Consider the following 26,442-nt stretch of genomic DNA (forward strand, 5'->3'; position numbering starts at 1 on the left):
GTAAATTACAATTCAACCCTGGACCCTACAAATCACGCGGTCATTTTTACTAGGACATTAATGCTGGTTATTCTTTTTGCTACAGAGACTTCGCCGTCTTGGGCTTTTCAGTTTCTTTTTTTTTTTTTTTTGAGTACAGCACAGGGGTGCAGGTGCCGATACCGCCGCGAAATTTGAACCAGCAAATTCAGGATTTGTAGTCCTGTGCGCGATCTTATTAAGCAACATAGTTAAACTTATACCTCATGGTTGATCTCAATTTTGTTTCTTATTTTGCTCACCATACTATGGTATGGTTTTAGTCACATTCAGATTTTTTTTAATAAAGATAGACGTTGCATCTATTTTGTCATTATCTTGTAGTTTTTTTATTATCTCATAGATGGTTTACTTGGGATATTCCATGATATCAATATACCAAATTTCAGCATTTTTGGATGACCAAATCTCACCCCAGACCCAATCTCACCCCCGATGATGGTAACAATTTGGTTTGTCATGTGTTACAGTCGCTTCTCTGACTGTCACAATATTGCTCCAGCAGTCAATTAATTTTTCAGTCCCTCCAAGAGAGCTTTATGACGTTTCGCGCACGCACACTAGCGCACCATTTGATTTTGCTGGCCGGACAAAATTTAACCTCACTTTCTTTTCGTGCACGTACACGCAATACATGCGCACGTAGATTACTCTAGTAGCTTTCTGCCTCGATTTTTCGTTCTATAATTCGATACCTCCCGCTCTCGACGGTCCCTTCAATATCGACAACGAGAGTGTGAAATTTCTTATTTTCCGTATAATCCCGTAAAATTCAATGACAATCTGAAATCAATGCATAAAAAAAATATTTAAAATTTTATCCACAATGTTATAAAGGTAATTTTAATTAGTTTTCAATTGAAAAAAAAATTTATTAACTTTTTAAACTTTTCAGTTGAACGCTAAGATTTGGAAGAAACACATTAAAATAGATTTTTAATTAAAGATTTAGACGAATGAAAATTTTATTTTATGTGTTTATTTTTCATTTAACTTGTCCACAACACAATACTTCAAATGTTTAGTAATTTAGGCTTTATAATTTTATTTTAGTCATTGAAATCTGTCATGGGCTAGAATTTTTTTTTAAGTCCTCGTGGTCCTCGTGAAAACTGGAAATTTCAGCTTGAAAAGTCACTTAGCTTAGAGGCCTAATATGAATATAATCAAGTGTACAACCCTTTTTCCGGTTGTTTAACGTAAAATTTAATAGGTTATTTTAGCATTTTTCACGCTACGTGAAATTTTGTGTTTTCGAATAGGGGTCCCCGTGAAAACTGAATGTTTGTAGCTTGAAAAATCACTATGCCTAATTTTTGGTAACGTTAAACATATTCAAATAAACTACAAAACTTCAAATAACTATAAAAAACATAAATTTAATTAAACATTAAAAAAATATCCACTTTCTTAACTTTCTTTGTCCGACGGTATGATTCTTATGAGCGAGTGTCAAGATACCACCAAGTTGGTTATGACTTCCAATATTCTTATTTCAATTTTACAATTTAAACAAATTTCAAATACTAATTCCAACTGTACCCAATTAAAATACCAATGAATGAAATATGATCAAATTTACAAAACATTCACTTACTAATAGATACGAAAAGGTTTCGGATGTATGGCACGGCCATCTCGTCTGAGAAAGCTTCTGGTGGATTCGACGCGACGTAACTTCCGTTCCGGCGATGGTTCCGCAGGACCTGGTGCCACCGATAGAACGATGCACTCGGCAGGTAAGGAAAGCGACGTGGTCAGTGAGGACGGACGACGTGATGTGGTCAATGAAGCCGGTCCCGGTGGTACAACCGGCGGATTGGCGTCGAGTTCCCGGGCCAGCTCAACGCCGGACATGCTGGCAGCCATCCTGCGCATCGAACGCTTTGCGAAGAGGAGAGAGGGAGAGCATTTACTCGGATCAGTTGGCACTAATGCGCTGGTTTGAATGCAATTTGGAAGCTACTGCAACTACTTGACGTATCGGCGGTTGGTCCGAGTAATAAATACTAAAACTTACATGTTGTTTGGTTCACTTGAAGTGACTTTTGAACAAATCTGCTCTCTGGATTTTTGTCATCGAAACTCGTTGTACGTTTTTAGTGTAACAGATAAACACGATCACCGAACGAGTAATGTAGCACAACTTTTGTATTAACATTCCAACGCCCAAGGCTCCAAAAAAGTTGGAACGGTAACTTCAACTCAAGGGTTCTCGGACATAACTCAACCAATCAAGATGATTCTTCTTTCCGGTGATTTGTTAGGATGTCTAGATGATTCTAGAACTTTGCAGAACTAAATTTGATCAAATCTGTAATTTTTGCGATCAAAAACATCGTTCCAAGTTTTTTTTTCGCGTGTAAAAAAAATCGCCAAAAATTCCGCGGAGGCAGTTGTTTTAAAAAAGGTGGAACGATGTTTTCGGTCACAGAAATTATAGATTTGTTCAAATCAAGTTCTGCAAAAATTTTAAGATCATCTAGACATTCTTACAAATCACTGGAAACAAGAATTGTCCCGATTGGTTGCGTAATGCCCGAGAACCAGCGAGTTGAAGTTATCGTTCCACATTTTTTGGGAGGCTTGGGCGGCCGTGTAAGTTGGACATGCATTGGGTGTTCCAGTGTTAATAAGTGCTCACAGGTGGTTGTTTGCCTGATACAAATTAACATATCAAAAAATTACAAAAATAGTATTAAGTATTAAGGTATGTAAGAAATGTATTCCAAAAATTTTTATTCATCGTCACCACTCGTCAAGGAACTACCAATGTAAAATGTGCTTGCACATTCTCAAACCACTGGGAACATTCTCAAACGACAAAGTCGCGAGAATCAGGTACAAATAGTTTTTTTTTCTCGAAAATGGAGAGTTGGGGTGGCTCATTGATGTTGTTTGCAGTTTAAAAAATTCATGCCATATGCATGAGAAAGACACTGCACATTTTTTTCATAATAAAAAACAATATATTTGGCAATACATATTTGGCCCGCGCAAAAAAGTGAGTCAATAATATCTATGAATTGTTCATGTCTTACATCTTCACAACTTTGAAACGTTGATCGTGCTTATCTGGTACAAATTCTACTATTCTGTGCGATGCGATACGAATCGTTAAGTGGCAGAGAAGTACTTGGGAAGCGAATAAGCGAAATAAAACAAGTCACTTGTTTTTGAACAAATAATACAAATTTGCCATATTTTTATATGTTTTATTTATCAATCATCCTCGAAGCCTAATTAATAATAAAGGTTACATCCATAGCAGCATGTTTTGTATGTTTTTGTTTTTGTAGTTATGCTTCAATCAATGTTGGTAGCTAATTGGTTGTAGTTTTGAATCAAAGCTCTGTATACCAATTATCGAAAGTCAGCAAAATAGTAATATCCTCAGATTAACTTTCGATAAATATGAATATATCAACTGATGCAAACCCTACAATCCATACAATCTTTTAAGTGTGTGTGTGTGTGTTGTTTTTGTTGCTCAAATTACATATAGACGATGACTAATTTGCTTTCGTTACAATCATATTTATGAAATATAATCATCAGCATCAAAGGAAATTGTCAAATGTTTCCATACTTTTGCTTAGGTACTTTCTATGATCAACGATGCGACTAGAAAACACTCTACGAAGAAAAGTTAGTTCCTTACGCAAAATTTCTACTAATAAGGGCAACAAATGACGCAATTGCAACATAAAAATTTAACTGTCTTTTGAATATTTCACTCAAACAGAGCCTGTCTCGTTATGCCGATTAGCATATTTATTTGCAGCATTCATTTCAGCACTTGTTCAGCTCAACTTACGTGAAATGGCAAATCTTTATCAACGGGTGACAAAATCAAATCGGAAAACTTAACCGGTTCACATTTTTTTGTCTATTTGGTGCGCTTGCTACTATCAAAGTTTTACTTGTGTGCTCGTGTTCTTTCAGCGCCTATCCAACACAAAAACTTAAAACTAATCAACAGGACCAATCATGATTCATACAGTTTACAGTTTGCAGTTGTTTATATGTGTATATAGCTTTTTAGTCAGTATTGGCATCATTTTCATAGTTCGTGATATTATTTTTAATAGTAGGAATTTTGGTCGAATTCGGGAACAGGAGACTAAAAATAAAAAAAATAAAACAAGAAAATGAAAATGATAATTGATAAACTAAAATACAAAACCAAGAATTTGCTAAAACCTTTCAAAAAAATAAGCTAAACAAACGAATACTTTCTCAAACATATCAAGAACAAAATAAGTTACAATATAAAACAAAGAAGTGATAATCTGAATAAAGATATTATAAATATACAACTACCAATCTTAGTTTTACACTACGAGAAAAGGACCTTTACTTAACCCAATTTGTATTGTCATGAATTCGACGACCTAGCAAAAAAAATGCAATTTAATTCCATAGAGAACACCTCATAAACCGTATACACACTGATAAAAACCAATTCACGAATGCGAGAACCACGAAGGAATACATTCACGTTTATGGTGCAAATTCACCATACTCATGAATAAATTCCTTCGTGGTTCTCACATTCGTGAACTTAATTCACGATTACGAGAATTGATTTTTTTTTCTGTGCAGTAAAAGTAAGTTTGAATTCCATCGCCATCTTGTCGCTGTTATGAACAAATGTTTAGATGCGAATGTCAAGACAACCAGAATGCTAACAACCAGAGTCCTTTTCAAATAATAAAGCTACATTAAACAAGTAAAGGTCATTTTTCCGGAAGAAATCAAACAGAAATTATTCACGCGTAGAAAAAAAGTGAAACATATTAGGAGCATGCAAAAAATAATGTGAATGATTGTTTCTATAAGTGCATGGTTTGATTTATAACAAAAATGTTAATTATTTACTGTGACAATGGTTTTTATAATGCCATTACTTTTTTTTATATATTTTGTTTAGTATGATCTTGAGTGTTTAAGCAAAATTTGAAAATGTTTTAAATTTTACAAAATTGTGTTACCTATATCAACACTTGCTAACTAAATTCTAGCCGTTACTTTGCAAGAATACGTATTCAAAAATGAAAATGCCCAAGTTTGAAAAAAACTGAGCAGATTGCAGGTGGCTTAGTTGTTATACTTGTTGCGGGTACAAAGCAAAGGTGCGTGAAATTTAGTTGGTTAGTTGTGTGTTTGTAGTAGTAACTGTTGAATGCTGTGCATCTGCTTCTACGCTGCTTGCTTCGTTAATGCTGAGATCGTCCGGTGTAGGACTCTGTGAAGTTATGAAAACATAAAATAACGGGTTTATCACTTTAAAAAAATCACACACAATTTTTACATCTCTAAACCTGGATTTTTCTATGTTATTTCTTTATACAAACAAAGGATAGAAAAAAATTAACTAAATATCACCACTGTCAATTCCAAAGTCAGCAATTATCACAAAATGATGATAATTCGAAGTAAATTCTGACAGAATAACGTCTCTTAGGCGGATTCACGTGGTTGAGCGGTGAGCGTTAACAAACTGGTATGATTGTAAAACAAACTCAAACCAAACTGACACACGGGAAATAACTTTCGAAGTAACTTACAATCATTTTTAAGTATTGCCTTAAGCCATTAGAGAAAAATATAACCTATTCGTTGAACTTTCGTCTTCTCTTACTGTACATGGATCGGACTTTGATTGAAAAGTGCCTTAGTAAAACTTGTACAAATAATCCTATAAAACAAATTTGAAGGTAAGCTCAAGTGTTGGAGAAACGGATTAATGAATAATATAAAGAAAAGCAGACTTATTAAAGTGAATCCTACGACCAATTGTTACCAATTTAACCGTTCCAAATTTTAAAATCTAGCTAGAATTTTGGGGGAGAAAACGTTTCAGAAATAAAACTACGCCAAGATGAAACGTAATAAATCCTCTACGAAGCCAACAAATCACCAAAGATAGCACTGTACGAGGACTATCTGAGTAGAACAAGGCAGAGGCAAATTACGGCTCGAATTTTGTGTTTCTTCAAAGGGCGACAATTTTAGTACAGAAGAAACTCTCTCGAACTAGATTTTACCTGCGATGGTGGTGTTGGAATTATGGGATGATCAATCTGCTTCAGATACTCCCTGTCATCAAAGATCTTCTTATCGCCACCTCCTGGTTTGTGCTTGACGTTTTCGAGCGATCCCACCTTGCTCTCCGCCTTGATATCCAGCTTTTGATTGATAATCTAAAATAAAACGTTTACCAAATCAATTAGGTACAAAACAACAACGGAACATTAAAAAGCACTTCGTTCACTACAAATATGAACGATAGAGTCATGGTGTCTGGCTCCTTCATAGAAAAGTCTACTTGTGACCATTAGACGAAACATGTGACCGGTGACCAACGACAACGACCTGCATTGTTTGCGTTCGAGTAGTGCTGGTGCCATGAAGCTTCGAAAATCAAAACTGAAATTTTTATTTTGCAAACAGAAAGGAAAAACAACATACCCGAGCAGACGGAAATAACCTGAAATAACATTTTTTGATATTTGAAAATACTAGGTCAATAACATTTTATGTTATTTATAACAAGATTTGTTATTCGTCGTTATGTTTTTTTTTGTTATTGGATTGTTATTGTAATAACAGTGTTGCTAACAACACTTTTAGTTATTCTTCGAACAAATCTTTGTTATATATATTTTTTTTAACAACTAATCCGATCATCCCAATAACAGTTGGAGGTATTCTTGCATAACAAAAAATGTTATTCCAATAATTTTGTTTTGGCTTTCAACCAATATCAGACCAATAACAAATTTTGTTATGATAACATAAACTGTTAATAAGCTTTTATGCAAAAATGGATTTTTCATGAAGATTCCATAGCACTTTTTGTTATTTTAACAGTTTTTGTTATTGAAATGGTATGAATTTTGTTTTTACCGCCTGCCCGGGTATTAAATCACCCGTAAAACCCACTATATTATTCATTTTTTTAATTACTGGTAATTATAATTTTTAAAGAGAAACTAAAAATTACTGCCTTTGAAAATTTTTTAACAAATCGAAGTTATTGTCAAAAGATTTTATTAACTTTCAAGCAAAAAAACATATGAACTTTCATTACTTTAGAAAACAAGTGAAGCTTACTTCACTTTAAAGATAATACATAGTTTGAATTATTGATGTGGAATGTTTAACGTGTTTGAAAATCTGGAATGAGTACTTATAAAGTGATTATTGTTATTATGATACTCCTCAATGATATAATTGATATTGTGTGACAAACTCACGGTTACAAAACAATTACAATTCCAGACGGTTTTTTTTTTTGTAAAGCAGATGGTTTTGTACAATGCAATTTAAAGCTGAATAATTCAATGTTAAGCAATGTATCGCGACACAGTCACCCTTCCCATAGTTATAATAAACAAGCTTTCGAGCCTATTTGAAATTATTTACATAAATCTGATGATGATGCTTCAAAACCAAGTTTACTTAAAAAATACTTTGAATGATAATGCAGAAAACTATTGATAAATCGATGCCTCTATTTTCTCTTGTGCTAGAGAGGACTAGATATAAATCCCAGCAAGCTTAGTAAAAGCGAGCACAGGGGCATCGAAATATTCAAATCAATTACTCAGACTTTTGATTGAAAATTTGCTTCGCCTCCCAAATTGATGTTTTTTTCAATTTCAAATTCAAAAGAAAAATCAAATAATTCTAAGTAATCAAACTATAAGAAGAATGACTGTAAACACTAATGAAGCCGCGTTCTACTTTTATTTGGATTTTTGATAAATCCGTGATAACTCTGCAATACAAACATTACTTACGACTCTTTTGTTTTGTTCAACAATGGTGGTACTTCCAGGCTTACAAGAATATTCAAGATATGCATAACGATAAGTATAACGAAAATGTGTTCAGTATGAAAAGATTATTTAGTATTAAACATGACATGAAATTAACGAAATCATATACATGACCTAGTTATTCTGATTAATTGTTTAAATTTCCCGAATCTAACGATTGAATGTCGATTCAGACTACTACGCAAGCATTTCCAGCAACTCTCTGGCACTGGCATTTAATGACGACATGATTTGCTGATCCTGCCTAACAACTAGCTATTTGATGAATGAATGGGCTGAGCGCGCGACAGACAAATTTTGGGTGTGGGTTTTAAAGCTAAAATCACTGACTGTAGCAATGAATACCTTACGGCTCTGCTGCTGTTTTAAACGATATGCTCATATTTTTTGGTTGACTGACGAAATTTTATGAGGCGAGTAAAATTCCAAGTTCCTCTACAATGAAAAAAAGCGCATACATGACAACGAGCCGCGATAAAGTAAAACTAAATTGAATAATAGTATTGTTCTGAGCTTTTCTTCTCCTAGAATACAACGCCCAATTTTTGTTTTTGCATTGGTGATTTATAGATCGAGTGGTGGAAGGTACGGTGAACCAAATAAGATGTGTTGTGTGATTTATGTTGGAACGAAAATGTTGTTTGAATTTAGATGGTTCATGCAGTGAAGGATCTTAAACCAACTTTGTTGATAGAGGGCGAATAGCTGGCTCCTTAGCTTATAAATTTCATGCAAACGACAATTATTGTGGCATATACTGTTGTCCTAACGTTCAACTCAAAGCTTCAAGTCTACCATAAGTGGGACTTTTCTATGAATTTGCCAATTTGTTAATTGACACCGAAACTGAAACTCAATCCTATTCTTCGATTGCAGATATTTGCAACTTATTATATTTTGATTTATTCTTCAGATATTTTTAAAGACACTTTCATTGAAAGGTGCATTTAAAAATATCAAGATAAAAATTATTACATGAAATACTTTTACTCTGTACAAACAATATCGTTTTCATATTAAAGTCCTGTAAGGTTGGCACATAATATTCAATATTTTGCTTTTTATTGAAATTCTGAATGAAAAAAACGTTGAGCAGACTGTAGCAAGTCACAGATTTAAATGTAAATAACTCTGCCACAAAACCAACTGAATATCGAATAGAACTCAATTTCTCTTTAAATTTGAGATTGTTTTGTCTGCTTAAAAGATGCATTTCATGCATCAAAGAGAGTTTGCACACGTTTCCTTACAAATATGTATTTACACTGAAACACAACGCAAAAAAACCGCGATCTTTCCTTACTAGTAAATTACATGCCACGGATTCTCTTCGTGGCCCATTAGCACAAAAGATCGGTACTGCGTGCGTCGTCTTATTACCTTAACATCGCCGCCACCCGGCTGGTAGCCCAAGTTGTCCTTCGAGCCCACTTTGGGTCGGGCACGCTCCTTGAAGTCCGTTTTGAGTACCTCAATCCGTTTGTCACCACCACCTGGCTTGTGGGTGGCATTTTCGAGCGAACCAATCTTGGGTTTCGCGTTCCACTGCAGCTTGGTTGTGATGATCTATTACAAATTGAACATTTTTTTTAAATAGCAGTTGAATTGTGTTTTATTTGAAATTTTAATTTTACATTTAAACTTAAAAAAATATTAATTTGTTCTTTACTAGATTTATGATATTTTGAAAAGTCAACTAAAAAGAACAAAGCTTCTTTTTTGCTAACTGAGTGTAACTTACCTTCTTATCACCACCCTTCGGGACGTAGTGCTCGTTTTTGGCTTCGATTCTGGACCCAGCTTTAATTTCAATTTTTTTCGTTTCTATCTTAACGTTTCCACCGCCCGGCTTGTGGGTTGCATTTTCCAGCGAGCCAATCTTGGACCGAACAACCTTCAGATTGGGCGACGGAGTAGCACCGACCTGAATCTTATTCATTGGTATTTCTAGATAAAAACGTTAATGAGAATGATGATGAGAGAAGAATGAATTTTAACAAAAATAATGGGATAACAACTCCAGAACTTGAGCACTTACTTTTGATCAAAGGTTCGGTTGGAGTTTCTGGAGTTTTGGCCGTTAGTCGTTGCTTCGATGTGCTTCTGGAACGGCTATGGGGAGTGATACTTTCTGGTCTTCGCAGTGACGGTATTTTGCTGGGTGATTTCACTGGTGATACTGGAGAAGTTGGACCATTTCGTTCCTAGTTCGAGGGAGATTACACAAAAATTAGCCTCCGCTCACTACACCACACAACCAAAACACCTTTATGGATCTTTTTAACGAAAATTTTACTCTGTTGGTTTTCTTCGAAATTCTGTCCTTGATCATTGAACAAACAATTGGGGTCACTTCGAATGCTTATTAGGATGATGCACCCTACTGTAACAGTAGCAAGTGACAGTGGGCGATCGAGGTTTGGCAGTACGCAGTTCGTTCCAAATGGGATTTGGAAAATTCAGAGCAGAGCAACACGACTACAATTCTATTTTCCAGCAGCCAGCGGTAGACTGAATGTCAACCGACCAAAAACGATTTCTTGAGGCTAAGCAAACACGAAAGTGATTAATACCGGGATGGGTAATGAAGCGCATCTTTCAGTTTATCTTGTATTCAATTGTTTACGCATTGATGGCATTTCGTTTTGCATATATGGAGCATATTGTACAAGACATTGGTGGATCCAAACTAGCTGAATGTTGCGGTGTCTGGTTTCGGTTATAAAATATTAAGTGATCAGTAAGAACTTACTGACTCGTGATTCCGCTCTTGCCAAAATAAATGAAGTGTGGTCATAGGTAAACTTCGTATTTAATGTTCAAACATTTTTAAAATAAAAAATAAATTGTTTTGATTTCAGAGCTATGGAGTCGGAGCCGGAGTTTTTAAAAACGAGTAATTTAAAAGACCCAGTAGAGGAGTCGGAGTTGGAGTCAAATTCTGATGAGCCGAAGTCGACTAATTGATTTGTTGTTGGTGTAGGAGTCGGTGGAATTAAGCAATTTTGAAGAGCTGGGGTCGAATTTGGTGTCGGAGTTGCTGAAAAAGCTACCCAACTCCGTAGCCCTGGCTTCATAATTGCAAATGGCCTTACAATAATTTTACTTAATTCGATATTCTATCCATGATCATTGAACAATCAGTTAATCAGTCTGTCTGTTAATTAGGATGATGCACCCTACTATAACGGGAGTAAGATGCGTACAATGTTTTGACCGAAAATTGGTACAATTAGGCAGTTTGTGCGCATTAGGGTGCCCAGAAAAAATGACCCCCTGCTCCACAAGCGGACTATGGTTTTTGGGATATTTAAAGCTTCTGTGCAAATTTTGAGCGAAATTAATTGAAATTAACCCATTGATACCCGAGCCTAAATTTGTGAAAAAAATGTTTTTCATACAAAAATGTCTTTGTTAAATCGCTGATAAATTTTTAGGATCGAGTTTTAAGTTCTACAATGTTATAGAGCATTAAATTTTTGAATGAGAATTGTCTACAAGGAAAAGCACATGATATCACCTGAAAAGTCCCTAAACGGAATTGGAGCTGCAGAACGCATGAAAACTCCTTCATCCGAGCAGGGAAAATATGTGAACATCGACCAGGTCAAGCCTTCTAGTCTTTAGGAAATATTTGGATGGAAGTAACGTCATGATTCGAACTCCGGACACTTAGTACCATATTATTTATGTTATAGCTGGCAAAAAATCATGTAATAAGTTTGAAATGTAGAAATATCATCAGGATTTAGTATTAACAGTCAGTTTTAAGAGCATGCAAAATATGTCTTTTCTAACAATTTTTCATCAGAATTTGAAAATTAAAATGACTTGTTGTGCTTCGAATCCCGGACACTGTTAAAAGCTGATTCGAAATCCGGGCACTTTTGCTTCAAATTCCGGACACTCGATTTTGCTTATGAATCGCACAAATTTGGACTGAAATGTTAGTGAATGGCATTTTTTAGATCTCAAATAAGCTGTTAACACCGAAACAATTGATAGTTTATATAAAAATTTGCTGGAATTTAAGGAAATCAAAAACATAAATTTCTGCTTTGCCTTCCCGGTGCTTCGGACGCCTATGAAATATTTCACGTGAAATGTTTAGCATTTTTGGTAAACTTATAATTTTATTTCATTTAATTGTTCTGGCATTAACTACAGCGTTCAAACAAACATTAAATGAAAGTTAATATTAGAATTCATCAAATAACACAGTTTTGACATTCATAATGCGAACTTATATCCAAATAATTTATAAAACAAGTAGAAATGTCCGGGTTTCGAAGCGTCCGGGAATTCGAATCATGACGTTAGCGTACCGTGCAGACCAAACCGTAAGAAAATTGGGGTTTCCGTACATTTTTTCGATTTTTCTCATACAAACTACACCTTTGAGTATCAATGGGTAAATGTTGACCGATTTTGCTCATAGAGTTCTAAAACAGTTCAAGAAACAGTATTCAGCTTGTGGAGCGAGGTTTTGAAAAAAAGTCCCATATTCTGGGCACCCTAGTGCTACTGTAGCGACCCTCAGCTAATCAAAATGTGAATTAAGATTGTTATCTGATCAACAAGACGAGGTTCTCATAATAACATTGGTCTTAATCAGATACAGTATCATATAATTTGCTGATTTGATTATAATCTATATTCATGAATTTGTAGAAAACGTAACAAAATGTTGCTACTTACTTTTTCTTGAGTTGATTCATCCACTCCACTGTCATTGTCACCTTCTGAAAGAGGATAGGACATGTTAACGTTTATAAAAACTTACTAATGAAAACAACCATTTGAAAGGAGAACAGTACAAGCAGTCTAGCATTTAAAGTAAATCAAGTTCTTACTGTTATCTACGGGCGAATAATTGCGCTCCACGGAGAGGTGATTCTTAAAAGGGCTGCGGCCACGCGTTTCCGCGTCGGGCTTTTTAAGAATGTTCGGCGGAACGGGTGTCTTCCGCAATGGTTCTGAGTTTGGTACACTGTTTGTTTCTTCGGGCAAAACAAAAGTTACTCGCTCTGTTCCGGGTGTGGTCGGAGTGGCCTGTGATGGTTTGCCAGGTTTCGCGGCCATTGAGACCGCCGAGGGAGGTTGTTGCTGTGGTGCTGCCACCTGTGGACGAGGTGACGACGGCAGATCCATCGGTTTGTTCGGGCGGTTCATGTTGTCCGTTGACGGTGTCCGACTAGAAGGCTTGACCTGGTCGATGTTCACATATTTTCCCTGCTCGGGTGAAGGAGTTTTCATGCGTTCTGCAGCTCCAATTCCGTTTAGGGGCTTTTCAGGTGATATCATGTGCTTTTCCTTGTAGACAATTTCATTTGATTGGACTGCTGGTGACGGAGAATGAGAGGTTTTCAGTGCTGCATCCGGTAGTTTTCCATAATTTCCCATGCCAGATGGTGGTCTAGATGGAATCGACATCTGACTGTCAGATCTGTGGAACGGAACCGACGGCGCAGTTTTTATCGTAGGGCTAATTTGATTGTCCGGGGATCTTGACGAAGCCAAAGGAGTTATCTTGCCAATAACAACATCTTCATCGTCATCTGTAGATAAATAACTACTCTTGGGACTGTCAACTTTTCCAATGCTAAGGTCGGATTGCATTCGACTCAATGCTTCAGGTGACTCTCGTTCGTAAGTCTCCCCGGGATTTAAGCCCTGAACAGGGGATTTGAAAGGCATCGCCGGAGGACGATTGTTTATGATCTGTTGAGGGATTGGTGCTGGACGATTCTGCTGCATAGACATCATCCCGGGTTGATTCATTGGAGGACCGACTCCTGGAGGACGAATCGGCGGTGGTCCCGGTCTTATTTGGGGATTGCTTCCCGCGATAGAATTCTGTGGTGAGAATGGGGGTCTGGCATTCTGTGGCATCATGTTGGGAGCCCGAACTTGCTGCGGAGTAGTTGGACGCATATTCTGGTTCAAGATCGGACGCTGCATACCGGGTTGTGGAGATGGCATTTGGGGTCTCATGTTGGGGTACTGACTAGGGGCAGGTGATCCCGGTGCGGGCGGGCGTGGCCCAGGACCACCCGGTCGATTCATCGGCGATGGTGCCATGGGACGCATATTTTGCGGTGATGCAGACGGATTTGGTGGCCGCTGAAATCCTGATCCATCCTGACTCATTATTATTTGACGCGGTCCAGGTTGGTAATAAACCGCTGCTGGTGTGTTGACTGGATATTGGTGGGTTTTGAAGTTGTGGGTTGCAAACTGTTGTCCCGGTGGCAAAGGTGGTTTAGTTGGTAGGTCTTGAATATGGGGTGCAACTATTGGTTTAGCATAGAGCGGACGAACTAGCGGAGCCGGTGGTGCAGGAGGTGGTAAAGGTGTCGCTACACCACTTGTAGAATCGCCAACGATTGGCCTCGATGTTACAGGTGCTGGATTCTGGACATAAATCAGTATGTTAATGAAAAATATCTTCAAATACGTAACGGATGTGCAATGTTGTCATTATATATTTTTTAATATCGGTTTTCCAATAAATCTCTTCAAAGTTGACAATGAAGCTAACATATTTCTTCAAGATTCCTCGAAAATACTGTAGACTTGTAACACTACATTCGAGGCTCTAGATTTTGACCCTGAAAATCACTTCAATGATGTATGAGCTTTCGGCACGCAAAACAATCATTTGGAGCTCTGCTTCGCTACGCTTTCCACCAGAGTGTAACCCAAAATTCTGTTTCCATCGAGTGTAGTCAACCCCATGCTTACCATTTCGATAACTCACAAACTTTTCACTTTTGCTCAACGGAAAAATAACAAAACTAATAGATCATTTTCTGCATCAATCAACGTCTTGATTTTTTTACTTTCCAAATGGGTGAGCCTAATCCAAGACCCGGGAAATTTGCGTTCTGCTATTTTGGGTTGTGGAGATTATTTGTTAATCGTTTTTCATGCCTGTAGGAAAGACACAATTTGTTTTAACGTTTCGTTTGTTTTGTTATACTCAGTATCAAGTTTCAACAATTCAACTGTAAGCAATCGATTGCATTTTGGTCATACGCTATTTACACTGTAATTCTGGTACAGGTTATCCAACAGTACCAATGTACACATTTCGTCCTTTCATTTTATGTACAGCTTATTTTTTAATGAACTCGGGACATAGGACTGAATATTATCAACTCTAATTACTTGAGCAGATTTGGAAAGTGATTCCCTTCATGAGAGGCACTTCTCCATGTCATTACGAAAGAAAACTTACTAAATCAGTAAAACTTACAAATAACTAAGATTTTTTTCTACGTAAAAACTATTGCAAACATATTTGGCAAACAATGATTTCTACTACGCCATCAGCAGTATGGAATTACATATGTTATGTTTTCTATGTGTTCTAAATATTATCAAAAGTGCGAAATTTTCACAGTATCTTTAAAAAGAAACGCTTATGAAATACTAATGGCAACAAAATCAATATAATAAGTTCCAGAATCTTGATTACAACTATTGTTCGAAATTAATTACTGAATTATTGTAGTCAAGGGTCCTGATTTTCGGTTCAATGAACAGAAATCACTCACTCATTGCCTATCCATTCGTCGCCTATTCCAACCCGCTAGCATTCATGAGCGAATGATACTCGCAAGCAGCCAGCGAGTGGCCCGAACTGTTCACTTCATTCTCACAAAATGCCAGAGCGGCAGTCTTTTTGTCTTCACGCCCTCAGTTTGCTATCAATTTGATTTTTCCTTGGTGGAAATTTCTTGAATGGTGCATATAATGTTATGAAATCAAAATAAATGCAAAATTTGATTGATAACATTGATTTTAAGCAACCCAAATCAATGAGTATAACGCATTGCATCAGAGAAAAAATGTTTTCAGTAAAAATTGATCGGAGACGATCGGCCTGCCGGAGCCGTTCGGAGACTGAGCCGATCAGAGAGAGGAGGAGAGTAGAAGAGAGAGTGTTCGGGAGCGAATTGTGTGAAAGTGACAAACGGTAGGAATTCATCAGGGCAGTATCGCGTCGCCTGCTTTTTGTGCTCGCGAATGGAGTGGTTGATTTTGAGCAATCAGAACCCTTAATTGTAGTTTTTTGACAAGATAAAACTACACATCTTTAAAAATTTAAGCGAAAGAAAACTTTAGTTAACAGGTGCAAACTAGGTAGGGCCAATTCATAATTGTGCAACGACCTCAAATTTAAATTTGTCCAATTTTCGAACTTCACAACAGTTCTGACCATGCGCATAAATAATGTTACCCGCCGACTCGCGTGGCGCGACAAATAATTAAGCTTATGCACAGATGTGGATCATGAGTCATCCTAACCTGAAAAGCCCTTTATTAATTTTCACCAATTGTCAGGCAATCAAAAATTGGTTAAGCTTTCGATTATGACTGAGCGACGTTATTCCACAGGGGAAATTAAGGATGTGGCTTAACCAAATTCATTGGCATGTTTGTTCAAATAATTCTTGAGAAGGGTCAGTAGTTGCAGTCAGCTCCTGTCAGTTCCAGTTAGTTCCAGTTCAACTCCAGTCCAGTTCCAGATCCTGAAGACGCCCCAGACCAGCCGGACCCGCCAGTAGCCACCAGTTGCAGAGGCCGTAGTTCGCCGGGACTTAGCCGCCGTGAGGAGTCAACCAGGGACGTATCAGAGTTCGGGTCCGGCATGGCTCGGCACAGAGGTCTGGAGGACAAGTCTGGCTTCAACGTAGAGAATTGGCTCGACGAAGGTCTTAATGCAAGTAACAACAAAAAGTTGATTTATTGTGATGTGATCGTGCGCGTAAAAGCTTTTAAAATACAAATGTGTAAAGTTTACTGATCTGTTTTGACTCTGTAAGTAAAATATCACAAAAATCCTGAATGCCTAAACCGCTCGGGCACGTTCAGGTGGTGACAGCGGTATTGAAACCATTTCCCTCTCTAAAAAAACAAAACAATTTAAATATTCCCACCTACTTTCTAATCGATCATTTCTTGTAATATTGTTTGCTATCCAGATTAAAGTTCTAGCTTTTCGTGTTTTGTGTGTCCAAAATCGATTTGATACGTTTCTTGACCTTTGACATAAGGTAGTAAATTGAAAAGGGGTGCTCCACCTTGATCAATAACGTGTGTCGTCAATGGTCAATTCTCCGCCAACTCACACAGCAGTTGCCCCGACCCCTCTTCGATTTGCGTGAAACTTTGTCCTAAGGGGTAACTTTTTTCCCTGATCACGAATCCGAGGTCCGTTTTTTGATATCTCGTGACGGAGGGGCGGTACGACCCCTTCCATTTTTTAACATGCAAAAAAAGAGGAGTTTTTCAATAATTTGCAGCCTGAAACGGTGATGAGATAGAAATTTCGTGTCAAAGGGACAATTATGTAAAATTAGACGCCCGATTTGATGGCGTACTCAGAATTCCGAAAAAACGTATTTTCATCGAAAAAAACACTAAAAAGTTTTAAATATTCTCCCATTTTCCATTACTTGACTGTAAAAAATTTTGGAACATGTCATTTTATGGGAAATTTAATGTACTTTTCGAATCTAGATAGACCCAGAAGGGTCATTTTTTCATTTAGAACAATTTTTTTCATTTTAAAATTTCGTGTTTTTTCTAACTTTGCAGAGTTATTTGTTAGAGTGTAACAATGTTCTACAAAATTGTAGAGCAGACAATTACAAAAAATTTGATATGTAGTCATAAGTAGTTTGCTTATAAACATCACGAGTTATCGCGATTTTACGAAAAAAAGTTTTGAAAAAGTTGGTCGTCATCGATCATGGCCATTCATGGTCACCCGCGACAGACACGGACGACGAAACAAAGAGAAACGCAAAAAGTAACTTTTTCAAAACTTTTTCTCGTAAAATCGCGATAACTCGTGATGTTTATAAGCAAACCCTTATGTCTATATATCAAATTTTTGTAATTGTCTGCTCTACAACTTTGTAGAACATTATTACACTCTAAAAATAACCCTGCAAAGTTAGAAAAACACGAATTTTAAAATGAAAATTTTGTTCTAAATGAAAAATGACCCTTCTGGGACAATGTAGATTCGAAAAGTACATTAAATTTCCCATAAAATGACATGTTCCAAAATTTTTACAGTCAAGTAACGGAAAATGGGAGAATTTTAAAACTTTTTAGTGTTTTTTCGATGAAAAATACATTTATTCGGAATTCTGAGTACGCCATCAAATCGGGCGTCTAATTTTACATAAAAGTCCCTTTGACACCAAATTTCTATCTCATCACCGTTTCAGGCTGCAAATTGTTGAAAAACACCTCTTTTTTCGCATGTTCAAAAATGGAAGGGGTCGTACCGCCTCTCCGTCACGAGATATCAAAAAACGGACCTCGGATTCGTGATCAGGGACAAAAGTTACCCCTTAGGACAAAGTTTCACGCAAATCGAAGAGGGGTCGGGGCAACTTTTCCCGATTTCGTGTGAGTTGGTAGAGAATTACCCCAATATCTTTTAATAGAATTGGTATCACCGTGACTGGTTAACTGTTGACAAACATTTCTACAGTCACATTTGAAAACATGTACTTTTTCATATACAGACTAAATACAACTTATTGAATATGCATCTTATATCGAAAACCAAATCAAAAGTTCAGTGGATCATTATTCATAAAAAAATTTCAATGTAGTAAAATCACCAATGTCACGATGATTTCGATAACACCCACCACCAAATAATCAAAGTGGAACATGGCAGTTTGCACGACATTGCTTGCTCCAGATTTTCCTCTTTTATTTACACACTTTGTGTATTGATTTTTCCTTCTACCTTCCCAATGTCTTCGCAGTGTCGGCAGCGCCCTGAGACGCCGGCTGGATGGATTGTTGGTTGGTTGGGTCGTCGTAGTTGTGGGTGTGTTCGCGTGAAAGGATACTTTATCGTTGCTTTCTAAGGCCACTGGTACGGGCGAAGAAAGTCCCTAACCTTTAATTGGCAATGACGCTTATCACATTTATAGATATAAATGAAGTTAGTATTACAGGTCTTATTTACAATATTTGATCGACATAATGAACCAGAAAGTTTTAAATAGTTCTTTTTAGATTTTTTTTTATAAGATATAATGGCGTCATACATAAAGTACGTGCGCTCTTAGGGGGGAGAGGGGGGTTTCCGTAGGATGTGATGAAGGGGGGAGGGAGCGGTTCGCGAGACTGTGACGTCACGCTAGGTTTTTTTATGATTGCATAATATTAATTCGGAATGTACACAATTAAAATTAAATCCTCCTTCTATAATTGTTTGCTTACTATTATTTAGAAGTACCGTCATAACGGGCCGAGCTCCTGTGGTGTACACGGAGAAAAAAGAGTTCCCAAAATCGTGAACAAGCGTTCATGAAAATAGGAACCACGAACAAAGTGTTCAAATCCCATGGTACGATTTTCAAAAACGTACCATGATATTTGAACACTTTGTTCGTGGTTCCTATTTTCATGAACGCTTGTTCACGATTTTGGGAACTCTTTTTTCTCCGTGTAGTGGTACGGGTTTCGCTTTGTAAGCGGAAGGTCGATGGCTTGAAACCCATCTGGCGAGGCAAAAGGGGTAGGTGGCGGTCGAGAGGGGATTTCGGTTACTGCGGGAATTGATTTGTCAAGTCCCAAGCCTCCCCAAAACCCATCCCATCCAATCTCTCGGACGATCTGTTTTTTTTTAATTTATATTTATTCAAATTTTTTTTCCATGTACAATCATTCAGATAAAATATTATTGAGTGTCCAATCACAAACGATGACTTATCACCTCAATTTTAAATACTAGCAACTTTCATTTATTCATGAAATATTGTAGCTTTCGCTATTCAGTGATTTCAAATGTAGGAGGTACATGTACAAAAGGGAAAAGGGATACCTTAAAACTAACTTATAAACTATATAAAGAGCGGATCAATGTAGCTGAAGACTGCAATGATTTTTGTCGAAATGCATCAATTATCTTATTGGACATAACATCCAAAGTGTCAACTTCGGCTAATTGATGAAGTTCACTGGTGCTAAACCAGAGAGGAAGTTTCAGAATCATTTTCAGAATTTTGTTCCGAATCCTCTGAAGTTTTTTCTTCCTGGTTAAGCTAGAGATCCTAAATAGGGAGACTGGTCGAAGTGAATTTGACGTACCCAAACAGACACGAGTTTGACGTATCCAAACGAGCATTTGCCTTTACGCCCAGCAAAACTTATCAGTGTTGCCAAGCTCAAAACATACGTTGCCAGATCGATTTAGCAAGCATAGACCAGTCTCCCTATTTAGGGTCTCTAGGTTAAGCAACAGCTTGTCCAGATCGGCACAGCATAAAGCATGGCAGGTCTGAAAATTTGTTTATAAATTAACAGTTTATTCTTGAGACAAAGTCTAGAATTCCTGTTTATAAGTGGATACAAACATTTAATATATTTGTTACATTTAACCTGGATACTTTCAATGTGATCCTTGTAAGTAAGGTTTTTGTCAAAAGCAAGTCCAAGATATTTCACTTGATCCTCCCACTTTAAATTTACCTCATTCATCTTTATAATGTGATAACTTTTTGGTTTAAGAAAATCAGCCCTTGATTTGTGAGGGAAAATGATAAGTTGAGTTTTTGCAGCATTTGGAGTAATTTTCCGTTCTTTCAAATAAGAATTGAAAAGCTTTTTTGTAATCTTCTTGTGATGACACGAAGGCTTCTACCTTTGGCGGAGATGCTTGTATCATTAGCAAAAAGTGATTTCTGACATCCTGGGGGCAAATCAGGCAAGTCAGAAGTAAAAATATTGTATAAAATTGGACCCAAAATGCTTCCTTGAGGGACGCCAGCACGTACAGGTAGTTGATCAGATTTGCTATTCTGATAACATACCTGCAGAGTGCGCGGACGATCTGTTGGCGACTGAGTCTGAGCGTTGAAGAACTCTGCAACAATACACAGAGAAGAGCTTCAAATGCTACTTTCGACTCGGTTACATGCTCTCAGGCAAAATTCGAGCTGAAGATTGGGCTATACGATCGGTAACGATCTCTAGATGGGTCAACAATAAACGAGATTTCCCCTCAATCTCGCTCATCTCCACGTCCTCGGATCGGTCTCTCGTGCTCGTGTAGCATGGCATTGGGGGATTGGTTTGTGAAATGAGAGGGGGCAACTGCTCGAATAATTCGTCAAAAACTGTCTCGCTCAAACAATAGCGCTACGGAAGACGATCGTTCGGCAGGCTGTAAGCAGCAGCAAAACAGAAAACCTGAGAACAGATCATACTACAATAGATACGCAAGTGTCGCAGTGGTCCATGTCTGTTCACAGTAAAAAAAAAACCGTCATAACGGGGTGACATTGGGTCTTGGGGATGAGATTGGGTCATACAAATTTCTGCATTTTTGTATGACCCAAACTCACCCCCCAGTCCCAATGTCACCCCTGATGACAGTATCACATTATAATTTATTATATAGGTAATTTTTTTCAGCTGGAACTTCAATATTATTTTTTTTAATTCTTGCTTGATAAAAATAAATGCTTTTAAAGCAGGGTGTTCATAAGAAAACTGCAATAAATGGTTTGAACTTATTAGATTCAAAGCTGTGAAAAACAATTTTCTAGATTTTTTTATACTTGAATGTAATACCAGGTCTTATAATTTTTTTAAAGATACAAAACTGTTTTTTGATATCGCAATGTTTATTCTGAAAAATTAATAGTAAAACATTTTTTTTTCATATTCAAATTGCCAAAACTACCAAAATTATGAGAGTTTAAAGATATAAATACTATAAAAAATCCCATCGAAAACAAGGGGGGGGGTCTGGCAAAATGTGACGTACTTTTCAGGGGGGGGGGGGGGTTCAACCTTGTATGACAAAGTGTGACATAGAAGAGAGGGGGAGTTAATTTTGGCCGATTTTTGCGTGACATACTTTATGGATGACGCCTGTGCTAACTTGTTCGTTACCAAAATAAAACAATTCTATGGTTGTTGTTCATAATTCTTTTAAATAATTCAAACTTGAATGATTTACCTTCTACACAGAGGACTGGGATCAATCATTTTCTTAATTCTTTCTTAAATTAGGGGAAAGTTGGGGCGAGGTGACCATATGGGACAAAAGGAACAATTGCACACGATCAATTCTTCCTCTTGCTCCATTTGGTCGTCTTGTCCATCTTTCCCCTACTGATATTTATTCCTTTAAATACTGGATGTTGAATCATGTTGAGAATAATAATATACAAATCTATTTTGTTCAAGATTATGTTATTCAGAGATTTCAGTTTGAAGATGTGGAAATCCTTCACTAAGCTATGGTCGCTTTTTTAGATTAATTTTCATTTTAAGGTCTCATATTGGTCTATTGTGGTCTATAGCAAATTTCTGTTCGAACCTAGAACCTAGGGCCTAGGGAATAGTGAGAGCACCCAAACCTCTTTATACTCCAAGGAACCTTCCACCACAGGGTTCGAACTGACGATCTTTGGGTTGCGAGTTGGTTTGGTGTGTTGTTTGTACTTATATCAGGGAGACGACTCCCAGGCCTGGAATGACCAACGTTCTAATTCTCCATCCGATGGAAGGTTGAAGCAGATAGGCACTGCCATCCCCGAAGCCGACTTTGGCTACTTTTAATATTTTTATGGGAGGTGTATCAAGCAGTCAAGTTTTCAAATGTGAGTTCGTATCCAAAGCAAGGGTATGAAATGTAATCATTATTGAACAACTGGACCAACGAATATTATGATGATTATTTGTGGATAAACATTTATGGTTTGCAGTGTTCAGTAAAGACCACCATTGAAATCAAACCATTTCTCTTTGGCAAATCATTGCAACTTCCTGTCAGTATATGTCAATGCGTTTGCGTTCCTGGTGTCCTCACTGGAAGTAAGGGAGGTTTGCAGGAGCACCAGCGATGACCTGGATCGATTGTTTACTTTTATATGCAAACCTTGTATATACGCTTTTGTTTGATCAATTGAACCAACATAAAATTTATGCGAAACAGAAGCCATATTTTTATGTGTGACTATAAATGTTTGCTGATATATCTTGATATTTCTCTCTCTCTCTCTCTCTCTCTCTCTCTCTCTCTCTCTCTTTCTGCGGTTTTGCCCAACTCCAGGCTTTGGCTTTATAGCTATCGTGAGAATATCGTCTTCAGAGTGCGCGCCGACAGACACTGTCATAGGACTAATGTTTTAATATTGAGGTACCCATTCGGGCTTTGGAGGGCGCTTCTGGGTATGTACTACATCTGCATAAAAAAATCTATTCCGCCCAAGGTATCGCATTCCGCAAGTATGGCAATTGCTAAACGGCCAAGTCAGAAATAACAACAATCCTGTACAATGAAGGAGAGATGGTGAAACTGCCACCACCAGGCCGTCACGTAACCTCGTCGAAATGTTCTGTCGACGACGACGACCTCTTAGTTCACGTTAGTAGTTCGTCGTCACACGGAGAGTCGACCGCAAACTTTTGCCGTAACGGGGGCAAAAGCAACACTTTAGCGATGGTGTGAACGAGAACTTTCAGGTTGCCATTTGCACTTGATGCAGTTAAAATGATATGCCTATATCAGGGCGTTGAATTTAGTTTTTGTTATTTGTAGTTTTTTTTTTGTTTCACACACAGACATACAAATACACTCAACATTCAAATTAGCATATTCAGAGCGATTAAAATATTTGTTGTGTGATATCATAGATAATCAAAAGTTGAATTTCACCTATGGGGGGGGGATAATTAATGTTATTCAAAACTTGTTACAACAAAAAAAAATTGACAAAAGTTTTACTAAAAGCATTTAAATTATATAAATACATACCTTATATTAATAACATTCCAACGCCCAAGGCTCAAAAAAAGTTGGAACGGTAACTTCAACTCAATGGTTCTCGGGCATAACTCAACCAATCAAGATTATTCTTTTTTCCAGTGATTTGTTAGGATGTCTAGATGATCCTTAAACTTTGCAGAACTTAATTCGATCAAATCTGTAATTTTTGCGATCAAAACATCGTTCCAACTTTTTTTTCGCGTGTAAAAAAAAAATCGCCAAAAATTCCGCGGAGGCAGTCTTTTTAAAAAAGGTGGAACGATGTTTTTGGTCGCAGAAATTACAACGGAATCGACGTAACACCTTATTATGTGGCCCTCTTAAACCTTGCGGTTTCGTCAACGGATCCACAGGCGTGTATCGTTCTTTTTGCGACAAGACTCCGCCTCCCGGGTCTCCTTAGTGTGAAGGTATGGGCACGGGGAGAGGGCACCGAATACCTATATTTACACTTAGAATTTTTTTGCGTCCGCCCCGGGATTCGAACCGGCGACCTCTGGATTGTGAGTCCAGTGCGCGGTCCGATTGATCCACACAGGCAGACAGATTTGATCAAATCAAGTTCTGAAAAATTTAAGGACCATCTAGACATTCTTATAAATCACTGGAAAAAAGAATCGTCCCGATTGGTTCAGTAATGCCCGAGAACCAGCGAGTTGAAGTTACCATTCCACCTTTTTTGGGAGGCTTGGGCGTCCGTGTAAGTTGGACATGCGTTGGGCGTTCCAGTGATAGTAAATAACTTTATATCATTGGTTAAATAATGATTAAACTCAATAAATGTGCTTTCCGCTTCATGTTTTGTAATATTGCCATAGTTTTTTGAAAAATTTAATGAAGAAAAATCAAAGTGTCCAATTGTTACCCATGGGCTGATAAAAGAGGGAAACAATGAGACAGCTCAGGATTCTGGATGTTTTCTCACATTTGGTAAAATCTAATGAAAGGACATTGTAGCCTAACTCATGCTCTACAAAATGACGAAAGAAATTTGAAGAAATGTTAGTTTTGGTGTAAATGACAGCATTCAGTAGTCACCCCCACTGACGGTCTCATAATTATGAAATCATTGAGTTTTCTGCATGAACTCAAAAGATGTCTTGAACATCTATAGCCTTTCTGAAAATACAGCTTTAATGTTTTTACAACGTTAAACCACCAATTCATCGGATTTTCCAGACCCGTATACTTGCGTTGTTTACCCATAACTTTAACAACATATATTAACTAAATCATTATATTGCTATGCAAAATGTTCATGGGTTATAAGTATGTATTATAAAAGTATTTTGTAAACTGTATACAGCCTGTTCCGAGAAATGTAAAATCTGTAACATTGAGTTATTGTTTAGATAAATAATTGTTTTTTTAGTAAAAACTTCTAAAAGACGACCGGATGATGCTCAAATTATTTGTACATTTTCTAAATACCAGAAATACTTGATCACACACATGTGTTCAAGATCATCAGGTTAGCTAAATTTTGTATTAAAACAAACTAACTTAAACTCATTTTCAAAAAGAACATCGCAAATATCCAAATTGCTTACGTACATAAGCTCGTCTTACAAACTTTATAATCCTATTTGGCACGGTATGAATTATGATCCACACAAGCTGGAACTTTTCTCAACATCAAATCGCACCTTGCACGCATTCCCACGTAGTAAATGCTGTACCGCGATAACTTAACTTCTTGTTATACGATGCACGATATTTTTAAACGTGTCACTATTTCCCATTCAAGTCAAATTGTATACTCGCGGCTTTTCCTCCATTCTTCGCAGAATTATTAGTTTTTGTACTACACGCAACATCATTATAGAGTTGCTAAACTTTCTCCGTTTTCTACTTCCTTCACTACAAAAATTCACTAGTTGGCACATTCCGACACTATACACATCCTAGATCGATTCCAGTTTATATGTAGTATAGAAGTTTCAAAATGTTTGATGGCACCGCAAAGAACTATGTGAAACTCGCGAGTAAAGGAAATGAGTAAAGTTGTTATTCACACTTGAAACAAAAACACTGCAAAGTTTTTTTACAATAGCTTCAACGCTTTCGTTACTATGTATAGTTAACAGTGTCATACGTCAAATTCACTTGCTTTCACAAAGTTTTAACGTTCCAAGAGGTCTGAAGTATATAAAAGTATCCAAAATCCTAATCGTGTGTTTGTGTGAGTGATGGGGGTTATGTGTAGCTTCAGTGTGTGTTGGCTGGCGCTAAGTAGTGCCCTACTACTACTTCTACTTCTGTTTACCTGCTATCTTTAACAGTATTCCCAAAATGCGTGTTAACTGGTTCAAAGAATACGGTAGACTGAAAGTTTTCTTGGCGGCTCGCATTGTTTCTATCAAAAATTTCCTGGAGACCAAGGAAACCACGAGTCGGCGCACAGCAAGAATACCGAGCAGCATAATAACTTCTTCGGACGCAAAAAGGATATCCTACCGAGACCAGAGGAATAACACAGAAATTCAATGTCAACAGCCAATGATCTGATTGTGTACGGCGAGATGTTATCTAAGCGCGCTATCGAGTGTGACAGAAATGGTAGGGTTTCAATTTTTCTATGGTTCGGTTTGTATTTCTAGATATAAGATCAGTGTTTGAGGATATTAAGGTTGACAAACTTACTGTTCTCCTTTCAAGATTTGTACAATTAGCAACGCAATACCTGGAAGAGAAGAAAAAAACGACATTAATTTCAACAAAAAAAATCATTGC

General features: G+C 37.2%; 1 protein-coding gene across 6 annotated transcripts; it reads right to left on the reverse strand.

The window, feature by feature from the left end:
* Positions 1-1,012: 1,012 nt before the first annotated feature.
* Positions 1,013-26,120, reverse strand: LOC6046480 (pollen-specific leucine-rich repeat extensin-like protein 2). 6 transcript variants are annotated; one of them, XR_005276767.1, is made up of 10 exons: positions 14,631-14,800; positions 12,740-14,300; positions 12,585-12,628; positions 9,925-10,090; positions 9,628-9,833; positions 9,267-9,452; positions 7,848-7,886; positions 6,090-6,245; positions 5,610-5,740; positions 3,210-4,162 (listed from the first exon to the last, which is right to left on the reverse strand). XR_005276767.1 is itself a non-coding variant. In XM_038249433.1 (9 exons), exons 1-9 carry the CDS (start codon positions 14,631-14,633, stop codon positions 1,636-1,638), a joined length of 2,649 nt encoding a protein of 882 aa, XP_038105361.1. In that variant the 5' UTR covers positions 14,634-14,817; the 3' UTR covers positions 1,013-1,635. The 6 variants fall into 6 exon arrangements, 5 of the variants coding, with proteins under 5 accessions (XP_038105361.1, XP_038105360.1, XP_038105359.1 ...); XM_038249433.1 differs by lacking the exons at positions 3,210-4,162; positions 5,610-5,740 and adding an exon at positions 1,013-1,923 and having other exon boundaries at positions 14,631-14,817; XM_038249432.1 differs by lacking the exons at positions 5,610-5,740; positions 14,631-14,800 and adding an exon at positions 25,976-26,120 and having other exon boundaries at positions 3,210-5,287.
* Between the last annotated feature and the right edge of the window lie 322 nt (positions 26,121-26,442).

Source organism: Culex quinquefasciatus, chromosome 1 (genome assembly GCF_015732765.1).
Source record: "Culex quinquefasciatus strain JHB chromosome 1, VPISU_Cqui_1.0_pri_paternal, whole genome shotgun sequence".
NCBI classification, from domain to species: Eukaryota; Metazoa; Arthropoda; class Insecta; order Diptera; family Culicidae; genus Culex; species Culex quinquefasciatus.